The sequence below is a fragment of the Fusarium oxysporum genome, chromosome 3, assembly GCF_000149955.1.
Source record: "Fusarium oxysporum f. sp. lycopersici 4287 chromosome 3, whole genome shotgun sequence".
In the NCBI taxonomy this organism is placed as follows: Eukaryota; Fungi; Ascomycota; class Sordariomycetes; order Hypocreales; family Nectriaceae; genus Fusarium; species Fusarium oxysporum.
Genome location: NC_030988.1, coordinates 4,475,021 through 4,502,900, shown reverse-complemented (window position 1 = coordinate 4,502,900; position 27,880 = coordinate 4,475,021). Strand labels below are relative to the sequence as shown.

Genomic DNA, 27,880 nt, shown 5'->3' with positions numbered 1-27,880 from the left:
CTTTACTTGAGGATACGTCGAAGTGGAATGTGATGGGGGTTACTGCATGTCTATGGTGGGATAAGTCACATGATTTACGCAAACATGACGTACACAAAGGCCCATGGTGCTCCTGTCGTCTTGAGAATGCAAATCGGCTTCCAACGCTCAGCTTTGCCGGACCAACAATGGTAACGACGGCTGCAGCTGGCCTGACCCAAGTACGCCTGCCATCTTACCACGAAGCATCTTGCCACGAGGCTTGCCCACCACCTTATCATCCAAGCTTGCCCAATCGAGAGTCAAAATGCACTCCAAGAGAGTTAAGGACACTATAGTAGATAGCGAATTGTGGATGGTATGGAGACACAATGATATTGAGAGAATAGGATGTTAGGCAGAGACTGATTAGGGTATGGATGATTTGACGAGTCTACAGTAGGCATTGTATGTAAGCATTAGTGAATAGTATTCTATCGGTCAACACAAGCCGCCGGGCGGAATAAATTGTATTATATTGTATTGTACTGTCAAATGATGAAGGACGGTTGTATCTATCCTTCGTGCGTCTGACCCACAAAGTAGATGACTTGCTTGTGTCAACTACAGAATTACTCAAAGTTCCCATTCATTCAAACGAATTTGATGTGTCTTATGTAGAATCTAAGCATCTGATGAAACTATGAGATTGTAACCGTAGGCTGCTGAATTGGTTCTGACCTACCTGTTGAGGACACTTGTCATAAATCTCCTCTCTCGGGTGTTCCGATACATCTCCATTTGGCCATTTGAGAAAAACGTGATATGTACTTGCTGATTCGTCAAATTCCATGTGATCTATGTCAGCACAATCCCATTGAATGCTGGGCCCTTTCTTTTGCGTGGATGAATGGCCACCAGCGTCAGTAATGTCGCTCTTGGTAGCGAAACTTTTCCGTAATCGAGTTTTCATGGCGATTGACAGCCTCGGGACTTAATTAAGAAAGCTTCTTGCAAATAAAATGAGGGAACGCTCGTTTTTTCTTTGTTGTTGTTAAGGACCTGTGGCGAATTCGGCAGTTCTACAGCAAAAGGGTATTTATTGTAAATCATTATATCATCTTCCTGGCCTTATTTGATCTAAGATTTTGGATCAAATTTGGCCATTTTCTACTGATCAGCCAATATCCAAGTAACGGAACAAAGATCCCGTATTTGACCACAAACGGCCAATTTCAGTGTAAGAATCCGCAACCAGTGGCCGACTAAGTGTGCTCCCACCTTGAATCCTTCAAGCACAAGACCCTCGGAGCGGTAGGAATATACATCTTACGTAAGGGCGAGGACAAAGCAATAGCATTCTATTTTAGACCAAATTCGGAATATACGAAGTACATATCAGTTGTGTGTCAAAATTCGCCATTTGGTACAAAAAAGATTCCTCACTCCCAGCTTTTCTTTTCTTTTTCTTCTCTCCAGCATCGACACTTAATTTGGCGACTTCATCCCCTGTATTCAAGGGGAGGAATAATGCAGAAGACAAGCAATAGCTTTGAATGCATCCGAAGTACCTTCTGAGAATTTCAACTCTTCCGCGCACTGGTCTTTGCCTTTTGTATCTGTTCGATTGGCTAACAATTCTCGCTCATGGATGGAAATTGGCAGCGCCATAGCGCTTTGGATAAGTATAAAGCTCCACGCGAGGATTTTAAAGTTCATGGCGAGAGTTGGATTGATGGCGCACGCGAACTTGGCTGTTATCGTGCAACCACAGGAGTGCCTATTGGAAGCAAGCAGATGGCAAGGCAGGCTCAGGGCACGAAGCAGCATGGGGCTCATATTTATATAATCGGCGCAATATGTTTCAATAGAAGCTGTAGTCTAGGGTTGAATACAAGAATACAAAGAAAACCTAGACCGGCCAAAAATGGCTACGGGAGTCTTTTACTTCCATTGTCTATAAGTGGATCTTCTCGTCGAGTTGTGGGCCCGCTTGGGGCTCTTGTCTACGTAAAGCATCGGCACATGGCAATTCAGGGACCTTTCCCATCCAGGTGTACTACTACTATCCTACGGCCATTTTTGCTTCCAGTCTTGGATTTGTTTACTAAGAGAATCAGGATAGTCTCCTTCTTTCTTTCTATTCGACTCAATGATCACCTTTTCTATTGTTCATGATCGTATTTTCTGCAATACCGTGTTGTCCTACCGATTACTCAACTCTCATCCAGATGAAAGTATTCTATAGCACAGTATTCAAGTGTTTTTAAACTGGACAAACGACCATTATGGCTAAAACAGATGATAACCATGAAAATGACGGCATGTAAGTGAAACGTCTGTCAACAGCTTCTCTAAAATCATGTAACCTGGACTGCTATATTCATACTGATCTGATTTAGATACTTAGTGGATTCCATCCAGGATCACTTCGTTGCTGAAGACGTAAGGGCTATATTAAATTTTGATTGTTTGCTTTCTACCTTGTTCGTCGCGTTTAGCGCGCCACCTAAACCTTTGGCTATTCACCTTCTGCTCCTCGTATTTCAGGGACGACCTAGGTTATACGAATGCTTTTGCTTAGGCCATCATCGCCTCTACCATTCTAGGCTGGCACGACACTGATAGATACCAGGGCTGCGTGTATTTCCAAGTGAAATGGCAAGGCCATGAGAGCAGCAAAGAGTGGACGTGGGAGCCCCAGACGAATCTCGAGTCAGTTGTGCCTGTTTCGTGCCCCTACGCTCTGCCTAGCTGACCCTTGAAATTCGGAAACAGAATTGAAGACGACATGTTGGTGAGAGAATATTTCGAAAGCCTCGCCAAGCGACGGAAGAGAGTCCCAAGGTCTGTGAAGAAGAAACCAAGTCCACCGGTCGCTACGCGTGGCATTGGATGTGGCAGGAGGAATGAACGCCATCGAACTGTCCCCTCAGGCCGCACAGCAAAGTTGGCATGGGAACCTCCACGAGGTAGTTGGGAACATGAGCCTTTCCATATCGACGGCTGCGAGGGAGATAGCGAAGAAACCCTGATGATCTACATTACCTGGCTTGGAGGTCACAAGACTAGGCATAAAGTGGATGTGCTCTGCAAAAAGTGCCCCCAGAAAGTAAGAATGTCTTGGTTTCATTCATCACCTGCCTTACGTGATACTGACAATCTTCTTATGTTAGATGCTCCGTTACCTAGATCAGTATGTGTCAATGTCGTGATGACACCTTTCGAGCACCACAACGGGAGCGTGATTCGCTTCATGGCGGTGCGAAGAAGTGGAGTATATGACAACGTATGCAGTATAGAAACGCCCATTTGCACCGGAAGCCTTGAGGGTTTGGCTTTGAAATACCGACAGACCAAGAGGGTGACCGTGAGTGGTCGCAGGGTTGAGGAACAGTATACAAATCAACTACGTAGCAGTAATCTATTCTGATCTCGCCGCTAAGAGGCATGAGGGTCTATCTTGTACTTCTGAAGCGTCCCAGACCCCATTGGATAGATGGTTGGGTGGGGATGAGATCAATTGAATATGCTGTCGAGTAAAGCAGTGGCCCGCCTGGCACCTCTTATCTTGAACCTGTTTCCATGTAGAGAAGCCAGAAATGGAACTCCTGAGAGCGATCACATTGATCCGTCAAACACTAAGAGACTCAGCTCTGGACGGCGTCCATGCAGCTCCGGTTATGGCTATAAATATGGCTGGTTCGCTTGGGAAGTTGACTGCATCGTCTCGCCCTTTCCGTCGTGGAACAGCTGGTGATCAGAATGCTTCAAGAACCCCTTAACTTCGGAGGTCATAGCTCAAAGAGCAAGGAATCGAATCTGGATTATTGCCATGATCTGCCTGACTATTGCAGTCCGTCGAGCCATGGGTCGCTCGGTACTCCCCGTCAAACAATTTGTCCACTTTCGGAAGCCCAAAAGCCCGAATCCACTTCTAGCAAATATGAGCCAGCATTGAACGACGCACCGACATGCGACTCATTTGGTCCAAATGTTAGTATGGAGGAGAAAATGGAGGAAATGAGCAGGGAGCTAGACATTCTGAAGGCTACTGTTCTTTGGATGCAGGGCGTGCAGGACACACAGAATAGGGTCATAAGCAGGCTATTGGTATCGCAAAGACGAAATACCAGGGTTGGTGGATCGTATGAGGCCAGAAGTTGAGAACAAGCGACCAGGAGTCTGATTACAGATATAGTGAATCGTGAACTTTCAAGCTTGTCGCCTGATCAGATCTAGCTGCGCTGCCAGTCGCGGCCAAAAAGTGACCTCCAAATTTGACGGTCATGGTTCATTATTAGACTCTAAAGGACCTCAGAGAATGTATAGTGTATTGTAACATAACAACGACCGCTATATTCGTACTTCTGTGTGTGGAATCCTACAATACAATTACACTCATCTCCCATGGCATCTTATGAATTAAATAAGAAGACGACTTGTGCCACAGCCATTTTGCCGAATCAGAAGATACCATATAGAAGAAATCCATAGGCACGCCTTGTGTATACGCAAAGTGTGATCGGTCCACCAGTCTCAAGATGCAGAGACTCGATCTACATAAAGCAGCCGGCGATATGAGTCAAGAAGCAAGCGAGGATGGGCTGCTCTTACGAAGATGTAGGGATAGGCTTGCAGCACACATTGGTTAGTGCATAACCATCAAGAGCAGAACTTGCTTGCCTGACAATAGTAGAAAGCAGAACTGGTGTCAAGGTAGAACCCGCCGAAGTTAGTTTGACGACAAAGCAGAGTCATGCTTACACTTGGATGTATACGACGGAAGTAGCCCATTTGTTTTCCAAGGATCTCGAGAACCACGAAACCGAAGCATACCAAAAGCTTTGTATAGAAGTGGGAAGAAGTTTCTATGCCGTGTCATTCACCAAGAGCAACTTGGCAGGCAGTCAACTGCGCTCAGGAAGCCCACCACCATTCTGCGTACCAACATTCAATGTAGATGCAATGGAGTCTGGCGAAGTAACTGAGCGCGTAGCTCTACTGAGCCACCAGCTCTCCATGATGGAGACGAGTGCAGCCTACGACGCAATCACCCGGGTGCAGTTGCAAGAAACTATCGCCACACTGGAATACGAAAACGAACGTCTCGCGCAGGAAGCCAGACAGCAGCGGGAGGACGCCGTATATCACCGGGATTTCTTTTACAGGCTCTTAGAAGCCACAGATCTGCTGAACTTGACAATCGGGGATATTCACCAGGATTACATTAGAACAGTCAACGTTAGTATGTTTCCGAAAGATGATATTTCATCGCGCTAGTTGAGGAGATCTTCATCTTGGATGTGCCGCGTGTACTGTTTTGCAGCATAGCACAAAATGAGAGGGTATAAGGAGTTTCGCATTACCAGTCTAATAATTTGAGAGATTTTATTGTGGATATGGTGATTATAGATAAATAAATAAATCCAGTTTTCTTGAACGCGGCTATGATCAAAGATGTCGACGTCGATATATTCAAACTATGTTCGGAACCATGAGTTCATCGAATTCCAAGTCTAGTAGAATTGAGATGGAGGGTAACATTTGTGGTAAAGAATAAATTTCTTCGATGCTAGATATAAAAGCAAATTGATGCAGAGATACTGACGGTATGTCATCTAAGAATGCAGGGGCTTTTGGCGGATTATTAAAGCGAGGTGTGACGTCTCCTGTTGGATTTCGGAGCATGCTTACTGCAGTATAAGCACTACGAGAAAGGAAAGAGAAAGAGAAGGAAATCAATGTGCAGCGTAAAGGTTTACGCATATAAGGTCGCCAGTCGTGCGTAACCTCCAGTCTACACACATCGACTACATCTTACGCGTCTACAATGATGGCATTCGAAAAACAGGCCTTGTTCCGGATTTTTGCAATCAGGACAGATCCATTCTATCAGACAACTGTTGGCCCTTATGAGCCACGAGTGCTGATCACCTGGGCCTGAGCCACAGACGTCTCCAACGTCCCTGGATGATATTAGATCGGCCGACGTATTGGTTGACGAAGGTAGGTATGGAATGTAAGGGTCAGTGGCATCCTGGTCCTTGGCACTTTGGCAAGATTGCGCGCAGCCACATAATTTGTACGAGATCGTATTCATGGCCAGACTAGCAAGTACAAATGTATACGTTTTATTAAAAAAGCTTTCAAGTAAGTCTATATAGTCACAGGCGACGGAGAGGTCTTCTCATATATGCATGCGCAGCGGCAGCCCGGGCCTTATCTGGCCGAACGCTGGAGGCTATAGCTTTCCTGGATTGAAGAGCGAGTCATCACTTTCAGACCCTTTACAAACAAGACCGCACAGCAGTGACTGTGGGGCAGATGTGCCGGGCGCTGATGACGTCAAGATACGTCTTGTTCTGTATGACTATGCTTCCTGAGCATGCTTCATCTTTCACACCGCACATGCGTGGTAGCCGCCATATTAAAGCCAATTTCAGTTCTGCTTTTAGAGTGGATGAACCATTGACTTGCGTAGGGGCAACAATAACAGTCATTGAAACCTAGACCGGATAATAACCGACGAATTATAGTAGTTCTCAAGCACTTTTCATTTCAGTAGAGATGATGAATAATTCTTCATCCCTCCACATCCAGAATAGACCTCGTTCAAGGGGAGGTATTGACCTTCGTTGTCGATTGCTTATCCATAATGACGTCATGGAGAGCAAGGTCCTGCGCTCCGATTTGGCCTCTTGGAAAGTCATTTCGAGCCAGAAATTTAGGGCTTATTCTGGATGCGTCCACATGTAATCAAATGACTTCTACCATTTGTGAGCCATAATTGGTCAGTTTTGATGACAGTATGCGATAATGACAGGCATTACAAGGAGACAGGATTAGCATCACGGTTTTTGCAGTGCTCTGTACACTGTCGTAAGCCAGATGGGCTACGGTTCGGCCCGCGCGCGAAAGCTTATCTTACATTTATTGAATTAGGCAAGCGGCCTCTAATTTCGGCCGGGACTGTACCTTTGATGTGGTCAGTCCCAAATTCATCGTGGGGATGTGAACGTCAAGTCGATTAAATCATACAGTATGACAGTAAACAGTGATATTTTCCTCCTTGCAACAACATTCTCTTTCTTACACATAAGGTGGGGCTTTCAGGTACGAGCATCCACCTCTTACTCAGTTCAAGTACCAGCTTTAGGCTACCAAATTGCCGCATAAGCCCACTTTTGGCCATAAAAGAGATATACATCAAAAGTAGACCGAAGCACGAGGGCTAGTCCTGAAGTGGTCACGCTCCAAACAGTCCAAGTCTGCTTTATGATGAAGTAGGCGGCTTTCTATTGCAATACAGGCATATACAGTCCAAGGAAATGCAGTGTGCATACTATGTGGGGCCTTTTACACTGCGCAAGTCTGTTGTGCAGGAGGAAAATACGCATTCTCAAAACTGTACAATAGTGCATACATGTATGCTGGGCTCTCCTATATTCTCAATGGCAATAAATTCTGCCTTCATCGTCAAAATACGTCGAAATGCTTCAACGTAAGTCCGACGAGAGTATACTGCTTTGTATCTTCTGAGCCTGACAAGCACCTCGATTTGATAGTAACGAGAGAACTGGGCCCTTCGTCAACACATGTTCTTGCAAGATTATCGCATCATTATAACTACATCTCGCTATTTACAGCCAACCTGGGCACAATATCGCTCACGTTTACAGCACTTGCCGTGGCGGGAACTGATGGCCTGACCGAAGAATCTTCCGCCGTGGTCGCCATTCTGATGAGCGCCACAATGACCGCCATTGTCGCCATAATGCTCCGGATTACGCTTCACCGATCAAAACCTTGTTTTCAGAGGCTCGATCTCATTGCGACGTCAACACCTCTGTTCTTGGTCGATCTCGTCGTCCTCGAGATCTTGGTTGGCCTTCTCGTGTGGTACACCAGTAGCTTTACGGCAAGATTTGCTACGTACCTAGTCATAGAACTCTTGGTTCTCATGACTTTAATAGTATTATCAGCGATATGCATCTGGAGGAACATTAGGATCTCGATTCGTCTTGGTCAATTCAACAGCGTCGAGACAGATAACGACGTCAGCGGCCTGCAAGTCAGAAGTAGCACATAAAAAACACCGCAAGAGGCATTGGCGTGAGTCAACAACACTTAAACGGAGAAACAGAGGGAGCGACTTGTCCAAGTTTAATTTAAACGTCGTCTCCTAAGAGTACAAACCACCATTGGGAGATGTCCGGGACCTTAGGGTAGGGGCTTATGCCTCTCGTCTTCGACAATATCTAGCTTAGCTCATACATCTTTGACCCGAAACGAATGTCATTTCCACCAGAGCTGGAATAAATGAGGCTTAATTATGCATCAATTATAGTAATATGAAAAGGTAATGCTAAATCCTAGGCGATCTACGACCACGCAAATATGAAACAGACTACCACAACCGGCAATACAGACCAGTATGTCGATTGCGTTAAGGACTAAATTGGCACAATTCCGATTGATATTGCATTGTATTATTTCTGGTAAGTACGGCACGGTACAGTACAGTACAGTACAGTACAGTAACGATCCAACATAGGCAAAGCTTACCGATATTTTTTATCTTTGCCCCAGTGCAAGATGATCGTAGGCAAGACAAATCCTCAGAAGACCGAGCGCCGTGCTAGGGGTAGGGCTAAGGAGACTTCCGGACTGAACGATGTAGTCTATCTTGCTCCAGGTTGATTTACCAAGCGCTCAAATTACTGGAAACCCCTTGAGCCAATCCTCGCCCATTAATGCACCACCCAAGGAAGAGTGTCCGATAATGGCGTTTCATAGATTGGCTAAGACAATGAGTATCGCGAATTCATCCAACCTATCCCATGTTCCCATATCTGACAGCTGATGCGCCTATATCGACCGACGTCTGTTTTCGAACGTTTATTTAGCGCCAGCTTTGAGCGCTGGACAAGTATGATGTCAATACCTAGAATGTGTCAAACATTGCCGAAACCTGTACTTACTAAAAGCCGGTGGAGGCTGACCTCGTAAGATTCATTATCAACCAACGAACACATACCTGCGAAGAACCCATTCATATTGACAAAGAGTCTGCCATCGTTCTGAAAGCATCGAGTCGTTGATATAATTTTTACTGAGAGAAATGTTCCACTCTAAGACGATCCTCGACCAAGAGATTTGGCAACGCGACTATGATGTTGTTCCCCCCGCACGGCCAGTAGACGTGGCGTTGCACTATGAGAGGGCCAAATTGATGTGTCGACATAGCGGTGCGTACAACTATCTTTCTCGGCGAACTAGGCTAAGATCGTCGCATGGTAGATCTGACGTTGCACGATATCGAGAAGTTGACCAAGAGGTTTTGGGATTTTCATTTCGACAGTAAGCCTTAACAGACGATGGTTTCGCATAGTGTTATTGTCTAACGAGTCCATGAAGTGATTGCCGCTCGCGATATGACGGCTTTCATTATCGCAGCAATTCATGTGAACCTCTGCATAGGAACGCTCAGCCATTTCGCCAAGGAGCGTCCAGACCTACAAGACTTACTCACAAAGCTATTGAGTTTTGAAATTTGTGGCGAGTTCATGCTGACGGAGATTGGTCACGGCTTAGATGCTCGCAACCTGGAAACCACGGCAACGCTGCAGGCTGATGGCTCTTTCGAGTTACATACTCCTACCACAGCAGCATCAAAAGTAATGCCTCCTACAACACCATACTGTGGAATACCACGGGTCGCGATTGTTTTCGCCCGTCTGATGGTCCGAGGGAAGAGCCAAGGCGTGAAGCCTTTCATTGTGTCTCTCAGCGACGCAGATGCGATGCGACCTGGCGTCTCGTCGCGAATATTACCGACGAGACCTGGTACCAAACCACTGGATCATGCAATTACGACATTTAATCGTGTTCGGTTGCCCTATAATGCCCTGCTTGGTTCACCCGCTAAGCCGAAGAGTGAGCGTGCTGAGTTTCTGTGCCATATTCGGCGTGTTGCTGTTGGAACGTTGTCACTTTCCATCATGGGCATATCGGCTATCAGAGTCGGAACACGTATAGCTTCTCTCTACAGCGAGCGAAGAACTATCACGGCGCCCGATGGGCATTCGGCTATGCCAATCATCGGCTTCAGCACTCAGCAGCGCCCTATCGTCGAAGGATGGGTCCAGGGCAAGGTTTTGACCGCATTCGCCCATTGGGCTGTGAGCATGTGCCCGGACCCTGCCCATCCGACGCAACACGCGCTTGGCACCATCTTTAAAGCGACAGTGATCAAAGCATCACGGGTCTTGGGGGAACTCGCGGAGAGGTGCGGATGGCGAGGCCTTTTTGCATTCAATCAGATCAGTGAACTGGACTTGACCTTTCAGGGGAACTCCATAGCCGAAGGCGACACGATGGTACTATGTATTCGTGCGTACCTAAATTTTCTTTACATTCGCCATATTGACTTAACAATGAATGAATGACTGACAAATTCTCTTCCTAGGTTTGGTCTCCGAGCTCCTTGGCGGCAAACTACAACTTCCAACCTGCCAGAACGCGTTAGCGCCTTTAGCGCAGCAAGAGCACCGGTTGATGACCGAAATTCAAGCAAGACTTACGGAGATTGGAGGATACGGAAAGCATCGGACCGAGGCTTTCAATCAGCACATTCTTCCATTTTGCCGACCGTTGGTTGAAACGATCGGTCACCGTATGGCTTACGAGGCCGCTCAATGTTCAGGGATCTCACCGGACGTCCTGGAACTGTACGAACGTCTATCTACCGGCAAGGCCTTGATCCGTTTACCAGCCCAAGACGTATCCAGAGTGAGATGCGAAGATCCCCTGGTAGACGAGCAGTACGAAACAATCATAGCTCAAATTAGATCGGAGGCCCTTTATCATGATCCGATCGACGATTACATAACGGCGCCGATCGTATCCGAAGAGAAGTGGGAGAACTTTACAGAAAGTTTGCTTTGCTTCTCCCCCCCAGCAAGTCTTGATAAATGCAAACCGAAACTTTGAAGAATGAAGAGCTGGACAAGCAGCTGATTGGCTGAGCCTACAAAGAGCCCTCTCATTATGTTATCTGAACAGAAAACAAACCACGAGAGGAATTAATTGATGGAATCCGGCTCGATCAGCCCGCAAGCCGTCGGTCTCGAGATAGCGATACAATTCAATTCAAGTGAAAAAGAATTAAAAAAAAGAAAAAAAGCAATTTTGAAGAATCAGGTGCCTTCACTCCAATATATAGAAGCCATGTCTTTGCCATACGCAAGAGTAGTTCATCCACCTTGTCACTTACAATTTAAATATCAATCATCATCCTTACCATAATTATACAGTATCGAAGAGTTACAGTTTCATCTCTCACTCCATAAGAAATATCCAGGCGCCCAACAGGAATATTAACGGGTTTGTTCCAGCTGGCCTTAGAACGATATGCTGATCGTAGAAAATTCACATAAGGATGAAAGGTACAAGAATGGATAACATACACAAGCACCTTGAATCAGGGACTAAGTAGGAGTCATTTATTTGTACATGAAGACATGTTCGTTGTACGTATATACATTTATGAAGCTGAATTTGTTACACAAATCTGTGTTTCGCGCCCTTAATCTCCAAGATACCCTTCTATATTCTCTCTTTTTCCCTTCTCCCAACATGCTTCTAGTGACATTATTTCGTTCCCGCTTAACATTCTCAGAAACACAACCCCCAGGACACGGTTCGTGGTTGTATCTCTAACGTATATCAGTCAGGTATAACGACCTAGAATCTGAATCGCCGCTTAACGCGGAGCCTTATTTACTGGGCAGATGGGTTGTTCTGTACTGGTCTATGGATGACTCTCGGCTTGAAAATGAATGGGGTGATGGTGCTGAAGATCGCTCAAAGTCTTGTATTACTTTTCTAGAGAACAATGGCGTCGTGACTTTGCTGAACCGTAGTTTCATTCCAAATTTGTGCCATCGATAACACCAAGAATCTCGCTCAACAGATGGCAAGACTGTTGCTCCCTTATCATCTTCTCGTATTCGGTAGGAGCCATGTCCTAGGTGAGACTGTTTGAGGTATTTACGAAATGTCATGAGGCAGGAATTTCCGCCTACTTGTTGTGAGTTATTGAAGTAATTGCAAGCCGTAAAAAACAAGTTTGGCTTGTCAACAAGTTAACAAAGAACAGAATGATAATTTACTGCACTATTCAGAGGTGACAAGCGGAAATTGTGCTTTCAGAATTATGGCCTAAAGTGAAGGCTATGTGAGTATTAGGACCTATGGCGGAAAAAAAAGAAAAGAAAAGAAAAGAAAACATAGCAAAATATGGCCTCTAAAGCATTGCAGACTATGGCTTTTTTACTTTATCACAGTTGATCCCTTCAAGCCCGGTTGTTGTTCGTCCCGTATCAAAGCCATATGGCTCATAGTTACAGCAAGCCATAATGTCTTCGACCAATTCATCTAGCTATTATCACGATCTATTCCGTTGAACCGTAATCGAACATCTTGGGCACATAATGGAGGCTCAAGTAATGACAGTCCTGAGGGAATTAATCACTCTCGCCTATCCCATTCGTAGTTAAAAGTTATTGATAATAACCAAAGATAACCGTGATGATAAGAAGGTTGGCTAATGGCAAGATCACCGTACTGCATAGACTTGATCGGTCAGTAAGGTTTTATGTATGTAAATAGCGAAGGTATCTATAACATGGTATCTGGAATGCGATTACGACTTGCCACTGCCTGGTCCGGGTGCAAGCCTATGACCCTATCTACCCTTTTAGCTAATTGTGTCTGATAGTAACCAGTTTGGCGGGTTTTGACCGATCTGTATCAGAATGCTTTTCCTCATGATGCCATCTTAATGGACGTTTGGATATGTGGAGTCACACATGTACAATTAGTCTCAAGTACGGTGAGGTTCTTGACTCTCGTCTTTTTTTGGCCATCCAGCACGTAGGAAGTGATTATTTCAAGCAGGATAAGTATTACTTGCCATGCCTGCCCTCAAAGTTAGCCTTCATTCAAAACCACGGTCTAAAGATTGAGCATTTGACAGCGCAAACGGAAGGTAGCAGCGTCGTTGCCTTGACCCCAGCTTTAACCTACTGCTGACAAGAGTAACCGAGAAGTCTGATCTTGTCGGCCTCCAGAGTACCGAAATCCACGCATCTCAGGTCGCTATCACACTATCCCCAGGGTATACAGAACATGACCGCTAGTATGGAAGACAGCAGAACCGAGCCATGGCTACCATGGGCTGGTTTACTGCTGGAGGCTGGGGCTCAGCGTCTCCTTATCAGCTCGGTCTACGTCCTAATCTTTGTATACCATACGCGCCGCAGTCTACCAGTCTACCGTGCCAGTTGGCATCAGGAAAGGATTTTTACCTTGACACTGCATATACTGTCTGGTGTCATCGAGTTGGCCAGGTACTATCTCCGTGCGACCGAGGGCACTGTCCTGCCGGACATTATGGACACAATTTTGTGTTTGATCCATTCCTTGACAACTCTGAGACTTGCCAGGCCATTATTGAGGGGCAATGAAACGACACGGGCGGCTTACCAGGCGCCCGCCATCATACGACCGATACTGGCTGTCATGGCGATCGTTCGCAAAGATTCCAATTTGCATGGAGCTGTTGTCAAACTACTGCACGCTTTCCTCTATACCCGGTTGCTTATCTTCGCATCTAAGCGAATTAGATTGACCAAGGTTCAATCTCAATCCACCATATACGCCCAATCTGTTTTTCTAGGTGCTGTCTTGGCTATAGAGTCATCTGGTCTTCCTGTGGCAGTGGCAGTCTACATTGGCGCGGTTGGTTTGGTAATGGTCTTGAATCGATCCGTATCCAATCATTTATCTCGGTCAGTATGCCCCTTAGCAGAAAGCATCGGAAGCTTCTCTCTAACCAGATTGCAGATCACGAGAGGCAGTCAAATCTTCCTCACGGCTTTATCAACTTATAGTACAATCCTGCTTATGGGTTGGACTGACTGAGCTTAGTAGCATTAAGGCTCATGAACCTCTAGCGCTTGCGTCCTGTGCGAATGATGAGTATACGGATGACAAAACCGCTGGTGGAGACAAAAAAGACCCTCAATCTCGTCGGTTATTGAAGCAAGACTAGCTTTTCATATATAGAAGGCTATTCATCATACGGGCGGGAAGCTGTTCGTATCTGCGACAAGCTCTCCATGTGGAAAGGACAGATGACAGAATTGTGTGCCAAGTTCAAGAAACGGCATATATTGCAATACTTGAATTTATAATAGCTAGTCATAAACTAGCCGAAAGCTTAAATCGAGACCGTAGACAGCGGTAATAACCCGAATTCATTACTTGGCTATTTTGATGTTAACGAATGCAATCTTGATTGGTGGTTGATCAAAATCGACAATGTAGATCAGCCTACATAATGGCAGCTAGGAATGCTTATTCTATACTTTTGAAGACACTTGTGATGTTATCAGCAGCAGTTGAAATTTGGCAGACATGCTTGAATAGGTATCTGATCTACGAGAATGAATTGAGGTGAGGATGAATTCGGATGTCGTCTTACAGCACTTGACTCTTGAGCCTTCGTTGTCTACCCTGTACCCGCATTCACGTGACGTTGGCCAGACCCCGAGACTTTTTTTTTTTTTTTTCAAGAGCTGAGGGTTTATATCGCTTGAGCAAGCGAGGGAAGGTACCACCATGTAAAGTCCAGAACAGGCTTCAGTTTCCGTGTGTCGAATATTGTACTGTATATTTCCAGTCAGCTTTGACAGTTATTTCTGGAATTCTAAATCCGTTGTATTTTGACTACAATGATATTATTTGGCATCTATCCTCAATCCATAGCTGCGACTGCGAAAGTTATTTTAATCTCTCTGCCGAAGGTCTTGCAGGAAAATGAAAAGCCGAACTGACATACACGAACAAAAATCGAAGGAAAGAGACAAAGAAATGGGGGAAGTCAAGCTAGTAACAGTGGGCTCAGAAGCAAAGGAAAGCATGATCGATTTTTCAGAAAAGTCAGGAAATTCTCTATTTTCCACTGCTGGTTCTCCTGTCACGAATCAAGAACAAGTGGAAGCATCTAGCTCTGCCGATATACTGCTATGGGAGGAAGGTGACTACCTGGAAGATATTATGCAGCACCTCGCTCACATGGAGGTAGTGATTCGCAAAACGAGCTGATATGGAGTGCTTCATAGCTAACATCAAGTAGAGTGTGACCCTCCCAAGCGTTTCCATGATCGAAAAGCAAATACAAATTACGTGGCAACTACGGTCAAGCCTCATTGATTTCGTAGTTCACTCACACCAGTACTTTCGTCTTTCTTCACAGGTTCTGTTTCTTTCAGTCAATCTGATCGATCGATACTGCTCGAGAAAGCAGATTGGTAAAGAATATTACTTGTTGCTTGGGAGTGCCGCGCTCTGGATTGCTTCCAAATATGACGGCAAAGCCTACCAAGGGAAAGGTTTCGCGCGTCCATCGGCCAAAGAGATAAGCGAACTGTGAAATGGCATGTTTGATGAACATATGATAGCTCAGATGGAGATATCGATCCTCTTCACCTTAGATTGGGTACTAGGTCATCCAACAACTGACCAAGGTATCAAGTTCTTGCTGGTAGGAGAGCCTGCAAATAAGGAACTCGCTAGTATGGCAGCTTATTTGTCTGAAATATCGCTTTACCATCGAGAGTTTGTTGGGATCAAGCCTTCTGTTATTGCCGAATCATGCTGCATGCTCGCCAAGATTATCCTATACGGAAGTCTATCCATAGGGGATAACACAGAGGCTGTGGTGATGGAAACTTTGAATTCTCTCTGGAAACACGTTTGCCAACCTCCACCAGCTATTTCCGAGAAGTATTTAAGGCAGAGCCGACACTATGTAGCGCAGATAGTGTTTAGTCGCCTGGCAGATTCAACAGGTCATGCAACGTATGATAGACAGGCATAAAGGAAGGTCGTGGAAATCGACAATCTCATAGGAACTTGGTCGCATTGTCATAATATTATTGTAGAATTAAGGTAAAAGGAAAACAATTCAGACCTACTAATAATAGAATGTTATGATATATAATTTATTCCAGCTTGGTGTGGATAAGAAATGCGGTTACATGTACATATATTATTTTCTAGTAAGTAGGTTCTCTAGAACATAGAAGGGTTAATATTTTGTCTTCAGACCCTGTTCCGCAAATAGTGCTGGATGCCAATGTTTCGATGCCTATATACATAGATGTATATTGTATGTTTCCGTCTAATCAAATTTCTTGCTATTAAATACAAAGAGGACCGATCTAACCAACCTCCCAGTCGTACTTGAGACTTTGTTAAGTGGCTTAAAAAGCAACTAGAGTCTCCCATATAAGCGTTGGAATGGTAGCATTAAAAACCTTAGATGTCATGGACGAAATCTCCAGAGGTCAAATACTTGATTCTTCTCCCATTGCTATAGTGAGCCACACAGGATAATTACTTGAGCCAAGTCAGCATGAAGGCGCCAATCGAGCTTCAGAAACCATGAGGAATAATCAAACAGAAAGTGGAGCCTATAGCACTTGCTTCGGCAGGATTGGTCGATAGTCGAGCAGCATGAGCTACTATGCTTGGTGACGCTCCAGTCCAGATCTGATTTGGATCTTAGGTATGCTTTCGACACCTGTAGTTCAGATATGCTTACAATGTTTGCAGAGTGCGAGTTCGCTCGTGGTCTCACAGTCCCAAGGCTCTTCAACCCAGATGGCATAAAGGCTCTGCTTTGTACAGTAGAGATAGTTAGAAACCCTGGAGACTCATGTAGCAGTATCAAGTACCGCTTAAGTGAGACGGCATACACGATAGAAAGTTTCGACGCCGTCTGGAAAAGTGCAAGTCTCACCTCATGCGTTCTGAATGGTTCCAGGACAAAATTAGAGAGTACGGCATGTCACACTGGGGATTCTGTAACTGCATCAATATTGATGAGACACGGAGGCTTCTGTAGGTGATGCAAAGGATGTATCAAAATGTACAGCGAATGAGAGTCAGCTAAATGATGTTAAAGTTGTTGATCGTTTAACTCTGTTCCAAACTTGCCTGCTCTTATGTCAAAAACCTCTCAACATGATGGGTAACCTATTGAAGGCTTTTTATCTAAAGTATGCATTCGAATGGAGGCGAATGTTACAGTATCTTAACATATTCTGTCTCGCCACAGGCTCATACCAGAGTCTCGGGGCCCGATGAATTCTCAGAGGTAGATTCATATGCTAGACGATTCCGTCAAATCTAGCACCTATGGAATCGGCCTGGTACGTACCTCTGTGTATAATTCGGACTAAGGACGCGTTTTCAGGATACCTAACGAACAGACAGTCCAGTACAGGCTGCCGTAATACCAGAACGGGCTGCAAAGCTGGTTGTGATCGATATGGTTTTTTGTTACAACATGGAAAACCACAAAGCCAGAAATGGAAGTGACCTTTTTGACTTTAGCGTCAGCTATATACAAGAGTTAAACGGCAAAGTGATTAAGGTTAAAACAAAATTAAAAAAGAACGCGAATCAAGGACACGTCAAGATGAAAAGAAGTAGAGACTCAACGGATGATCAAAAAGGCTCACATGCACAAAAGAAAGTTAAGAATGGCAAATCTATCCCTTTCGTACATCTTTCGAAAAATGACGTTCGGACCGGCTCCGCGGACTTTACCACAAACATGTATAGTTCACGCAACAACAAGAGAAAAATAGAAGAAATGGGCGGCCAGGACGAGCCTGATTCAGACCGACCAGCTAAGCGCCTGCATCATGACCATGTCATGCAAGAGGAAGTTATAATGCATAGCCCACGTAACAATAAGAGAAATAGGGAAGAAATGAGCGGACAGGTCGAGCCTGATTCAGACCGATCAGCTAAGCGCGTGGATCATGGCCAAGGTGTTACATGGGCCGATAACGTTGACGGTCCACGCAGCAATAAGAGAAACATTGATGAAATGAACGGGCAGCTCGGGTTGGAGTCAGACCGACCAGCTAAGCGCTTGGACCATGGCTACAATACCATGCCTGCTGCCAGCGATCATGATATCATGCAAGATGAAGCCCAACCGAACCAAGGATTGGGGGGTGAGATGACCGTCTACGCCAATCGAGTTAGGGTCTATCATCGACTTTTGGAGATGGATATCGACGAAACCCTATGTAACGCGTTGAACGTAGTCTATGCAAGCGATATCACAATTTTGGCCACAGCCATCCATGACTCTCCGCAACACATCCGTTTGTGGGCTTTACAGCAATTTGATGAGAAATTCAGAAGAACTATCATCGACCTCATGTCGGACATTGAAAGGCAAAAGGAAAATAACGACCCTAAGTCTGCTCTCCCTACCATCATGACAGACTCGTTGGTCCGTGAACGCGTTGTCGGGACCGGGACCTGTGTAGTATGCGAAGATGGATTTTGCAGTGAAAATAAGAAAAGCCCGGTAGATGTCGAAGACGTCGTTTGGAAAGACTGCGGCGCTCATTTAATGCATCTAGAGTGTTTTCGCCGACAAGTCTTGGAAGGCAAAATGCCTCTCAAGGGCCTCTGCACATGTATCGATAACGTTTGCTAGATCCAACACACAACTTTCAATTTCAATGAGAGTAAATAGTAGGAGAATAGGCACGTAAGGAACAAATCATCCCAAAAACGTATGTTTTATGGATTTTAGGGGATTTGTAGTATGTTCTTGAAATAAACCTAGGTAGTTTCATGTTTTTTAAATAGTCATAGCTTGTCACAGGCACTATTTAATATGAATATCTGGCTTCCTTGAACTCATTGCGTACCCTGTACCTTGCTCTTTGCCTATGAGATAAGTATTCCTCCACATACAGAAGAGACATAACAAAGTACAGCAACTTCCAATGGCGCATCCCAGTCAGCCTGTCAAAGCAATGCATGGGCCTCTAGAATCATCTACACCGGGACGATTTCTCCCGTACCGTACGCCATATTCTTAACCTTTGATTCCATCTGTAGAGGATTACCTAGAACGCTTGGACAGCGTGGTTGATTACTTATAGTCAGATCTAGGCTACATTTCTCGTCGACGCCATATTTGCAAACGGCGTCATTGATGTTGTACAATTGATAATTCTGTGCGACCCAACTCGTAGGTTGGCTGGAGCATGACGAGACATAATTCATGCTATTTGCGGCTGACAGGGGCAGTTTACCTTCGTGAAGCAAATGTCGACATTCCAATGTGTCGACAATCTCGTATAACATCTGGATCCCGCCACCGATCTGGAGGTCGTCGATGGCTGATGCACCGAAACCTAGGAAATTCCAAGCATCGTACGAAATATCATACGCACCTCCGGACTTATCAATACGTAGAAGATGAAGGAAGCGCCCCTCATTTGAGACTTTGACGCATATTCCATCGCATCCGACGTCCAAAGGCCAGTAAGCGATACGATTCGTATCAACCTTACAGCCCAAGACTCCTGCGGAGCTAGAGTACTCTGCGTGGGGGGTAATGAACGCGAAGCCACGAGAAGTCAGACGACTAGCGTAGACATCTGATATCCAGAGAGAAACGGTGTAGGCTAAGAAAGTCTGCCAAAGTTGCGAGGCTGACCGCATGTCGAAAGGTGAGGATAGTACGTTGGCACCACGGATAAATCTCTACGGGGCCCTGGTCAATAAATATACAATGGGATGGATCCGATGGAATGGCCTCCAGCGTCAAGAACCCCAGATGACAAGGTGGCAGACGGATGCGGATCTTCTCTTAACTTTCAACTCAATTTGGACTTGATCGCGTATGCTATGAGACCAATAACCGCTGAAATAGTCAACGATGTACAACCAGTCATCTTCTCCCGTCTACGGGCAAGCCCTCTATTAAGGCGGAAATTTCAGCCACACGCCAATATTCCGGAAGTGATTTCAACAAGGTTAGACAGAAAGGCTCTGGTGAACAAGACCTCGGAGCTGGAGAAAGTAGAATGGGTTGCATGGCTTCAAAGATACAATGAATGACCAACAAATGAGAGACGGGACGTCAGCAGTCTATTGATAGTTGATTGTATCTACCTGACTAGATTAGCTTAAACTTGCTTCAGCATGCTTTCGTGAATCCGTATGTATGTTTTGGTTTTTGATCCCTATCGCTAAGTCAATCATTGTGAGTATTAACAGGGTTCATGGTGGCGAGTAGCGTATCACTGCGCTTACGAGCTTGACCATGGACACTTACGTGGTTTCATAGATGATTACACTCTGCAGTTGTATTTAATTGAGCAACATCTTTTGTGGCCCACAGAATCTGCGCTTGCATCTCCTTCCATCTCGCTGTTCCGTAAGTAGACCAGGGTTGAAGCGATCGCTCGTGGAGCTCTCTAAGACCGATACCTGAGCGACGGCCCTGGATATGATGTTTTCTTTTCTGGCCTAAGAACACGTCTGGCTGAAAAGAATTGATCCCGGGTAGTGAGGTCGCTTTTGCTGTTGTCGACGACGAGATCGCATCTTTCTTCGTCATTTCGTTCTCGTACTTGGAAGCTTCGAGAGACTTTTCCCTGACTGACAGAGATGCATTAGGGATCTTATGCTCAGAAATATCATCCAAGATTGCCACAGTCTTCTTGGACACCGCTCTTGTATCGAGCCTGGCGTATGATTGTGCAGGTATGTTTCCCGTGTTGCTGTTCGCGGCGTTCGGAGTGTGTTTGTTGTGATATGTCGGAGAAATCGTACTTTGGTTGCATTTTAGGCCATCTTCTTCTGCTTCTTCAAGGCGGGGAATGATTTTCATCTGGGGATTGTCGTCCCTCTGTTGGGGTTCAAGTGCTAGAACTTCAACCGTAGCCTCGCACTTGTCTGACGGGTTGTGAGGTGGGTCCCTAATGGAAACAATCTCATCATCTGATGCACCTGCACGATCGCCGGTGCTATCACACTGGATCCTTCCAGAGATATCCTCTAAAACGATGCCAGGCGAACACTCAGGGAGACATTCTCGATCCTCTGTTTTTTGAGAGAGCCGCGAAGACCGACGCAGAGCTGACGGTTTCCTGTCTTGAGCATACTCTATTCTCATTTTCTGTTGAGAATATTCGTCGTCTTTTATGACATCTTCGCGTCTTGGCTTCGGCACACATTTGCCATGTCTATCGTCTCCATAGGTAGAGACTGACCTGGCGATAGAAGTTGATTCCTTCCTCCTTTTACAGGAGCTGCCATTCGCCTGCACGTCCTTAATTCAGTTGTAGAGTAGTTCAAATTATTTCAAGCGACTTTGCAAGCCACTGCAGGTTTAACTTACCAAAGTGGGAGCACAGACTATGGTTTCTTCAATGGTTTCTTCCATGATAGATACGAAATAGGTACGTGCGGTCCTCAGCGAGTACTGGTGTTGCGTAGGTAGATAGTGCAAGTTCAGGTCATCGACAACCGGCATGGATAAGGGGAATGCGATCGTGAACCATTTACTGCCATACGATCCTGGAGGTGGCCGAGCCACCGCATTTAATGCTTTGATTGAGGAAACAGCAGCAGAGGCTCAACCTCTCATTGGCCTTTGTGCCCCTCTAAAAGTCGAAATATATGGACCAGTGTTATGGGGCAAACAGGATCTTGCTGCGGAGCATTGCCACTTTCAGGCTAACGCTAATTAGCGCCAATTAGCGCCAACAGTCTTGCAATGCCTTTTTCTCCACAATTTCTATGGGCAAGAGTAAAATGTTGGAGCCCGCCAGGTGGCTGATGTACGCAGCGGTATATTTGGCAACTCCTGCCTACGCATTCGTAGCTTTTTGTAGAAATACAACCCCAAGGTGTTTAATGAGTAAAAGTAGAGTCTTGTCTGATGCTTTTTCGCTGCAGCCTACCTTCATGGTTGTTTTCAAGGAAAACAAGATCGTGAGTGTTAACAGGGCTAGAAACTATGGTGGAGTGTTGAGGTTACTTGAAGGATGTCATGCTATGAACAAGGCGTGAGGAAAGCATTGAGAACATGAAGATCAACAGTTTCTTGGTCTCTAGGGGATCAATAATTATCAGACCTATACCGCTTGGTTTGTCTTCGTAAGTGAGAGTCTCCTCAAGCAGAATCTACACTTAAAATACGTAGAACTCGAACCTGACAGGACAAAGTTGAAGAAAAACTTTAAGAGTATTTAGAAATTACTTTATACCGTTAATACTGTAACTATCTAAATAGTAATTAATTAATTAAAATAAATTTATATGAAATATAAAAGATATGCTTTACTGCATACTGTATATTAAAATTTTATTTTTGTTCATTTACTTAGAAATAGTGATTTTAGTGTTATTTTTTACCTCTTTTCAGTAACCAAAAGAATATTGTACTTAGTTTAAACATCTAATTTAGGCCTCTTTTTTAACCTACCTAATTAACCTATTTAGACCTACCTATAGGCAGGTTATAAGTAGCTATAGGTAGATAATTTCAAGCCTTAATTGACTTATTTAGAGAGAATTTAGATAATTTAATTAAAGCAGCCAATATTGTACCTTTTTTCTGGCCAAAATAGGTCTCCTGTATAGTTGACGCATGAGTATTATATGTATATAAGTTGTACGAGTTGTCCACATATTCTCAGGGCTGGCAAGAAAATATCTACGCTGTAGCCTCAACATGACTTCCACACCAGATAAACTAAAGCAAGAACCGCCACAAGACGACGTCCCGATGCATAGCGATGATGGTACTGAACAAGAACAAGGAAACAACTCTGGCTTGTCTAACCAGACAGATGGCAGTCAACCTAGCCAAAAAGATACAAATCAGGTTACTCAGAACAATGAGAACCAACCTGGGCAAAAGGATACAAATGACGTTGGTCAGAACAATGGAGAACAGCCTGGTCAAATCAATGTGAATCAAGCTACTCAGAACAATGAAACCCAACCTGAGCAAAAGGATACAAATGACGTTGGTCAGAACAATGGAGAACAGCCTGGTCAAATCAATGTGAATCAAGCTACCCAGAACAATGAAGCCCAACCTGGGCAAAAGGATGCAAATCACGTTGGTCAGATCAATGGCAATCAACCAACTAACGAAAACCCATTTTTATCTGGATTCTTCAAGCGTAGAGTGGATAAAGACAACTCAGCCAACAATGCCAGGGCTTTCAGCCCAGCAGTAGAAGACCCCAATCCTAAAAAGGCAAAAACAGATCACAGCTTTAGTTTTAAGCCATTTGCAGAGGCAAAAACCGCTCCTATCTCTCCAAGGGCACAAACGACAACAAGAACCTCTCCCTTTCCTGAAGATGATGGAGGTGGCGACCCTGACCTCGAAAAGGATCTAGTCGGCAGTCAAGCTTGCCCTGAGAACATGACGACGCTCGGGCTCGTAAAAGAAGGGAAAAGGCCGAGATACCTAAATGAATATAGAATTGATGGCCGAAGCATCTTACGAATTGAAACCTTGAAAGACGGCAAGTTCGACGAGAATGCCGCGGAAGTCCTACCGGTAACCGGTGGGAAGTATCAAGCCCAACATGCGGATAAGAAATGGCGTGACGTAGCTTACGTCCTGGGCGTCGCAGCGTTTGGGAGCGAATTGAACTACGAAGACTTTCTATGCAAGCTGGATCCAGAAAACCCGTCCAAATTCAAATGGATGCAAACCATATTGATCGGAATTCGATGGGTTGACCAGACAGTCACATTTGTGAACCGTCAATGGTGGCGCAATAATTATGAGGCAAGGGATCTGTCCGCTAAGCAAACGTATCTGGACCGCAAGGAAGACGGATACCGTTATTGGTATAAGACGCGCGATGACCCTGAATGGAGGACTCGAGTGAATCACAAGGCCTTCGAGGACTACAGGCTATTCAAGTGGGCCTTTTTCTATGAGAAAAGGTACTATCAGGCCATGAATCCTGGGCAGCGGTTTGAGATTCGAGATCGCACCAAGTCGCCATCGCCCATTGATGATGAGGTTGCCAAGTTTAGGGCGATGACGGTTGAGGAGAGCCCGAGTTCGAAGATCTATCAATCTGTCGAGACTCCTCTGCTCGACGATGACGAAGGTTTTGATTCGGATTCCCGACATAGCACCCAGTCACGATATAAATCATCGAGTCGGCCCAAGGCGCATCGTGACGCCTCCCAGCGGGTGGAGCCAAATGGCTCACCGCGTCCTCGAAACAAACACAGGTTCAGCACAATGAGACGGTTTCAGCAACCACTGGGAATCACACCTCGCTCTATGGTAGTGGCTCATTGATGGAAAATAATGGCCAGACGGTTTTTTAAAATCAACAACAGCGACAGAGGATCAAGAAGCTTACGAGATCAAACGTTTTTTTGCTAGCCGCCGTAGTACGATACCAACAACCATGACAAGTGCCTGGTCAAACATAAGGACGAAGCCTTTTCTTCTCCGTTTTCGCTCCTTTCATTATCAAACCGATATTATCCTTTCATTTGTAGAGGCTACTAAGGCTTATCCCAAGGCGCCTGAATTGCCTTGTATTTATATAATCTTTACCTTTCGCTCTGTTTATAGCTTGCAATATTTCTTTTGTATTCTTGTTTATACCTGTAGCTATATTTCTTCTCAATAGAATACCATAACCTTTCATTTTCATTTTTGTAATATTGATATCAGTAAGAGTAGATTTAGAATCTGACGTTCATTTTCTTTTCTTCTATTTTCCATCCTCCCTTTCTCCCTCCCTGTTTTGTTGTTAGTCCAACCACCGCCATCATGGCCTCCAAGGACGAACAGTATGAAGAAATGCCTGCATAAATTGCCTCAGGATGTCTCTGACAGATACGAACTCCTCGTCGTTGGGCCTATTCCGGACCATTTGCCTTAGAAGTGGCTGTATCTGTATACACGCCCATAACAGCACCGTACAAGAATCTGTTTTCGAAGCCGTCCGTGTCAATTGACAGAGGAATCACTGTATAAGCATGGACCACAACTCGCCTATCGTCAGGCACACTTTGACTTCATTGAGCGTGCTCGACATGGTATTTCCCGTCGTGGGAAAAGTCTAGCAAGCTACTACGGTGGACGATACCATTCTATGATACCATAGAATGTGTATATGCTGTTGATCGATACTCTATTGGTATGTCACCGATCTCCTTGTCGGCCTTGTGATGACTACCTCTCTGCAAATATAGAGCACAGAACTGACAAGGTGAAGGCAATTAAAACTGGCTTGACAAGTGGGGAAAAGATAACTGTAGGAGAGATTCAGCCAGGCGATCATATCCGTCATCCTATCGTTAGGACGGTCTCATGATCAAATTTGCTCATGTATCGCAGATCTTGGCAAAATCGACATAATCAGTCGACTGTATTAAGGTCTCGAGGTTCAATACAACAAGCCCCAGCCAATCTCAACTTCATCATCATGATTCATGCGCTCCTCTGCAGCGTTGGAATTATGAACAACAAGTCAACAATGGGACTTCTCTCCTGTCGAGAACTTCATTTTGCATTCTGCACTCTGATACTTTGGAGAGACTTTCATTTACAGTGGCTCGGGCATGAGATTTTGTAAATAGAACACAGTAGAGATTCATCTTCCAGAACAACGAAATCACGTGAGGCAAGTTCGACAAATCATTAGATTCGTTGAACATTGCAACCAAATGTACGTACTGTACGTAGCCTAAACATTGCCAAGGTGCGATTGCAAAACGACGTCTTATTTCTCGCATCTCACCTGTCATAGTCTAGTGGCCAGAATGAACAGCAAAACTACGACGGACATGTTTTTCTTACCTGGTTTCATAGCCCATTCGTGGTGCCCAAAGTCGGCTGAATCGGATTTTACTCTGCAGTATACAGGTTACTCGCGGCCAGTTTCCAACTTGAGGGAAGTGATGAGTCCAAAAACCACTTTCAGTGCCATATAAAGTAGCACAATGAGTACCCAGTTGGTAAGTCTTCCTCGCACTCACGTTGGGGAACGCTCTCGATACTAGTTTCATAGAGCCAATGGATGATTACGAACACTTTCAGCATCTCGCGTTACGGCCACACACCAAAACGTCACTGTCACTGATGTCGGCAGCCACGCGCGTAGCCCATAAACGATTTGAAAATTGTACTTCCAGGCTTCTTTCTACTGATTTAACATCTTTTCCGCCTCACCAACTGGCTACTCAAGAAGATGTCGACGAGTCTCTACGAGACTTGGTCGGTCCGGTGGATGAAACCTGGACTGAACGTGTAAACAAGTTGTCGCAATTGAAGCGCCCCCCGGAAGACAGCAGGATCACCCAGTCGATGTGGTATCTGCTACGCGGTGGCCACCTTGATTTCGGGATTGTGGAGGATTACCTACAGCTACTAAGGTCCACAAGCCACCATGTAGAGATAGCTCCGGCTCGCATGTTTCGGCACGATCAAAACTGTATTCAAGAGACGGAAGGGATTGACCATCCCATCATCACTCCGTTCTGTCATGAAAACAACTGGGCGTTTGCTGTTGCGTACTCAGACTGCGTCCACTGGTATGACAGTACTCCCAATACTGCTACCCTTGTACCTCCCATTGCCGGTGCTCGACCCGTCGTAGAAGGGTGGCGGGGACCTCAGAATAATAACCTGGCAGATTCAGGCGTGTTCATGCTTATGGGCATCAAGCTTATATTACAGCGCAAACCTCATCTAAGCCAAAGGGTCGCAGATGAGCTCAACCAGTCTTTCCGTTCTTGTATATTTATCGAACTTCTTTGTCAAAAGGTTCAGCCGACCTCTACAGACCTACATCATATCAATTTAGAGCAAGTGTTAGATACAGGATATTTATCCTCAACCGCCGACCAGATAAGCCACCGACATGCGTTAACTGATGGACAACAAGAATCGTCCTTCTTCGAAGATGCGATGGCTGCGACAATAAGTGCAACTCGAGCCATTTCCTCGGCATCTTCTGTGATATGTCAAGCGGAAGAAGCCAACGCTATGAGCAGAAACCCAGAGCTGGGACCCGCCACGGACCCTGACCGCCCCCCAGGACTTTCCAGTTTACAGCCACAGCATCCGGCCAACACGTCGCGCAAGAGAAGGTCGCAACCAAGGGCCACAAGTGAGAGAGCAGAAGGCGGCGTACAGCGAATTTTGGATGATCGTAAAGTTATTTTAGATAATCTCTCACATGCCATACACTTCAAACGATCTGCCCTAGTGTCCTTTGCAGATGATCCGATTGTTCTCAGGGCACTTCTAAGATATTCAAGGACCAGTGGGAATCTTCATCGTCGCTACCACGCTGTCCTTTTCCACTGGATGGCGGAAGATAACGAGCGAATAATAGAAATGAAATCAACGATGGGGGAGGATGCTGAGAAACGCATTAAGAGAGATTTATGGAGTTGTAACTTCTGGAAAAAGGTAAGTGATATTGGTATGAAACACGGCTTGGGGCCCTTGGTACCACTTTGTGCATTTGTAAATGACTTTAGCGGTTATCGGTTGTCAGAGGACGCCCAGGGTCCACTGATTAAAGAACTTGAAAATCGGTTGCAAAACGAAACCGACATGTTGCGTATATGGCTTCAAGATGCACGAGGACTGTGCGAGGCCATATTAGTAGGACCCACGCCTGTTGCTTCCTTCAACATTGATAAATATAACTTTCAGGCTGAGTTCGACATGACCGACGATCAATTTCGATTCTATGTTTGTTCAGGGCTCAACTAGGCAGAGAATCCAATAGGTTCTAAAGTAACCTTCCCAACAAGTCGAGGCAGCTCAAGAAGTTTGGATCAAATAGCATCGAACAGTCTATGCATAGGGTTTCTTCCATTTGAGTTCATTGACCAAGTGCGCATGAGTCACCAGCTATCATGAGTTACGTAACAGGCCTGTGAGCGGAAGATTAGTGACGTTGGGGCTGCGTTCTTTGTGTCATGTTCACTTTAGATGATGTAGATTCTATAC

The 27,880-nt window shown here is 45.2% G+C and overlaps 11 protein-coding genes across 15 annotated transcripts; 7 read left to right on the top strand and 4 right to left on the bottom strand.

The window, feature by feature from the left end:
• Positions 1 to 1,798: 1,798 nt before the first annotated feature.
• FOXG_19449 (uncharacterized protein) lies at positions 1,799 to 6,549 on the bottom strand. The gene has a single exon (XM_018399663.1). It carries the CDS (start codon positions 6,059 to 6,061, stop codon positions 5,759 to 5,761), a length of 303 nt encoding a protein of 100 aa, XP_018242946.1. The 5' UTR covers positions 6,062 to 6,549; the 3' UTR covers positions 1,799 to 5,758.
• On the top strand, positions 2,247 to 3,173 carry FOXG_19450 (uncharacterized protein; the record flags this gene model as incomplete). Its single annotated transcript, XM_018399664.1, has 5 exons — positions 2,247 to 2,284; positions 2,361 to 2,403; positions 2,594 to 2,673; positions 2,737 to 3,070; positions 3,135 to 3,173. 5 exons carry the CDS (start codon positions 2,247 to 2,249, stop codon positions 3,171 to 3,173), a joined length of 534 nt encoding a protein of 177 aa, XP_018242948.1.
• Positions 4,503 to 5,459, top strand: FOXG_06894 (uncharacterized protein; the record flags this gene model as incomplete). The annotated part of the gene is made up of 3 exons (XM_018385530.1): positions 4,503 to 4,608; positions 4,922 to 5,206; positions 5,392 to 5,459. 3 exons carry the CDS (start codon positions 4,503 to 4,505, stop codon positions 5,457 to 5,459), a joined length of 459 nt encoding a protein of 152 aa, XP_018242947.1.
• Positions 6,550 to 7,452: 903 nt separating the features above from the next.
• Positions 7,453 to 8,050, top strand: FOXG_06893 (uncharacterized protein; the record flags this gene model as incomplete). The annotated part of the gene is made up of 2 exons (XM_018385529.1): positions 7,453 to 7,462; positions 7,608 to 8,050. 2 exons carry the CDS (start codon positions 7,453 to 7,455, stop codon positions 8,048 to 8,050), a joined length of 453 nt encoding a protein of 150 aa, XP_018242945.1.
• A 361-nt stretch (positions 8,051 to 8,411) lies between these two features.
• FOXG_06892 (uncharacterized protein) lies at positions 8,412 to 12,149 on the top strand. Of its 5 annotated transcripts, XM_018385524.1 has the most exons (5): positions 8,412 to 8,459; positions 8,516 to 9,209; positions 9,262 to 9,321; positions 9,379 to 10,353; positions 10,430 to 12,149. In XM_018385524.1, the coding sequence occupies exons 2-5, from the start codon at positions 9,083 to 9,085 to the stop codon at positions 10,951 to 10,953; spliced, it is 1,686 nt and encodes a 561-aa protein (XP_018242939.1). In that variant the 5' UTR covers positions 8,412 to 8,459; positions 8,516 to 9,082; the 3' UTR covers positions 10,954 to 12,149. The 5 variants fall into 5 exon arrangements, with proteins under 5 accessions (XP_018242939.1, XP_018242943.1, XP_018242942.1 ...); XM_018385528.1 differs by having other exon boundaries at positions 9,379 to 12,149; XM_018385527.1 differs by having other exon boundaries at positions 9,262 to 10,353.
• FOXG_19448 (uncharacterized protein) lies at positions 11,888 to 11,986 on the bottom strand (the record flags this gene model as incomplete). Its single annotated transcript, XM_018399662.1, has 1 exon — positions 11,888 to 11,986. One exon carries the CDS (start codon positions 11,984 to 11,986, stop codon positions 11,888 to 11,890), a length of 99 nt encoding a protein of 32 aa, XP_018242944.1.
• Positions 12,150 to 17,650: 5,501 nt separating the features above from the next.
• FOXG_06891 (uncharacterized protein) lies at positions 17,651 to 18,553 on the top strand (the record flags this gene model as incomplete). The annotated part of the gene is made up of 1 exon (XM_018385523.1): positions 17,651 to 18,553. The coding sequence occupies one exon, from the start codon at positions 17,651 to 17,653 to the stop codon at positions 18,551 to 18,553; it is 903 nt and encodes a 300-aa protein (XP_018242938.1).
• A 347-nt stretch (positions 18,554 to 18,900) lies between these two features.
• Positions 18,901 to 19,572, bottom strand: FOXG_06890 (uncharacterized protein; the record flags this gene model as incomplete). Its single annotated transcript, XM_018385522.1, has 1 exon — positions 18,901 to 19,572. One exon carries the CDS (start codon positions 19,570 to 19,572, stop codon positions 18,901 to 18,903), a length of 672 nt encoding a protein of 223 aa, XP_018242937.1.
• A 622-nt stretch (positions 19,573 to 20,194) lies between these two features.
• FOXG_19447 (uncharacterized protein) lies at positions 20,195 to 21,031 on the bottom strand (the record flags this gene model as incomplete). Its single annotated transcript, XM_018399661.1, has 1 exon — positions 20,195 to 21,031. The coding sequence occupies one exon, from the start codon at positions 21,029 to 21,031 to the stop codon at positions 20,195 to 20,197; it is 837 nt and encodes a 278-aa protein (XP_018242936.1).
• Positions 21,032 to 22,594: 1,563 nt separating this feature from the next.
• FOXG_06889 (uncharacterized protein) lies at positions 22,595 to 24,199 on the top strand (the record flags this gene model as incomplete). Its single annotated transcript, XM_018385521.1, has 1 exon — positions 22,595 to 24,199. The coding sequence occupies one exon, from the start codon at positions 22,595 to 22,597 to the stop codon at positions 24,197 to 24,199; it is 1,605 nt and encodes a 534-aa protein (XP_018242935.1).
• A 1,731-nt stretch (positions 24,200 to 25,930) lies between these two features.
• Positions 25,931 to 27,640, top strand: FOXG_19446 (uncharacterized protein; the record flags this gene model as incomplete). The annotated part of the gene is made up of 1 exon (XM_018399660.1): positions 25,931 to 27,640. The coding sequence occupies one exon, from the start codon at positions 25,931 to 25,933 to the stop codon at positions 27,638 to 27,640; it is 1,710 nt and encodes a 569-aa protein (XP_018242934.1).
• Positions 27,641 to 27,880: the final 240 nt, after the last annotated feature.

Coding starts and splice junctions, on each gene's coding strand:
- FOXG_19449 (XM_018399663.1), bottom strand. CDS start 6,061: ATGAATACGATCTCGTACAAATTATGTGGCTGCGCGCAATCTTGCCAA.
- FOXG_06892 (XM_018385524.1), top strand. CDS start 9,083: ATGTTCCACTCTAAGACGATCCTCGACCAAGAGATTTGGCAACGCGAC. Junction 9,322..9,378: donor TTGGGATTTTCATTTCGACA/GTAAGCCTTAAC, acceptor GAGTCCATGAAG/TGATTGCCGCTCGCGATATG. Junction 10,354..10,429: donor CACGATGGTACTATGTATTC/GTGCGTACCTAA, acceptor TTCTCTTCCTAG/GTTTGGTCTCCGAGCTCCTT.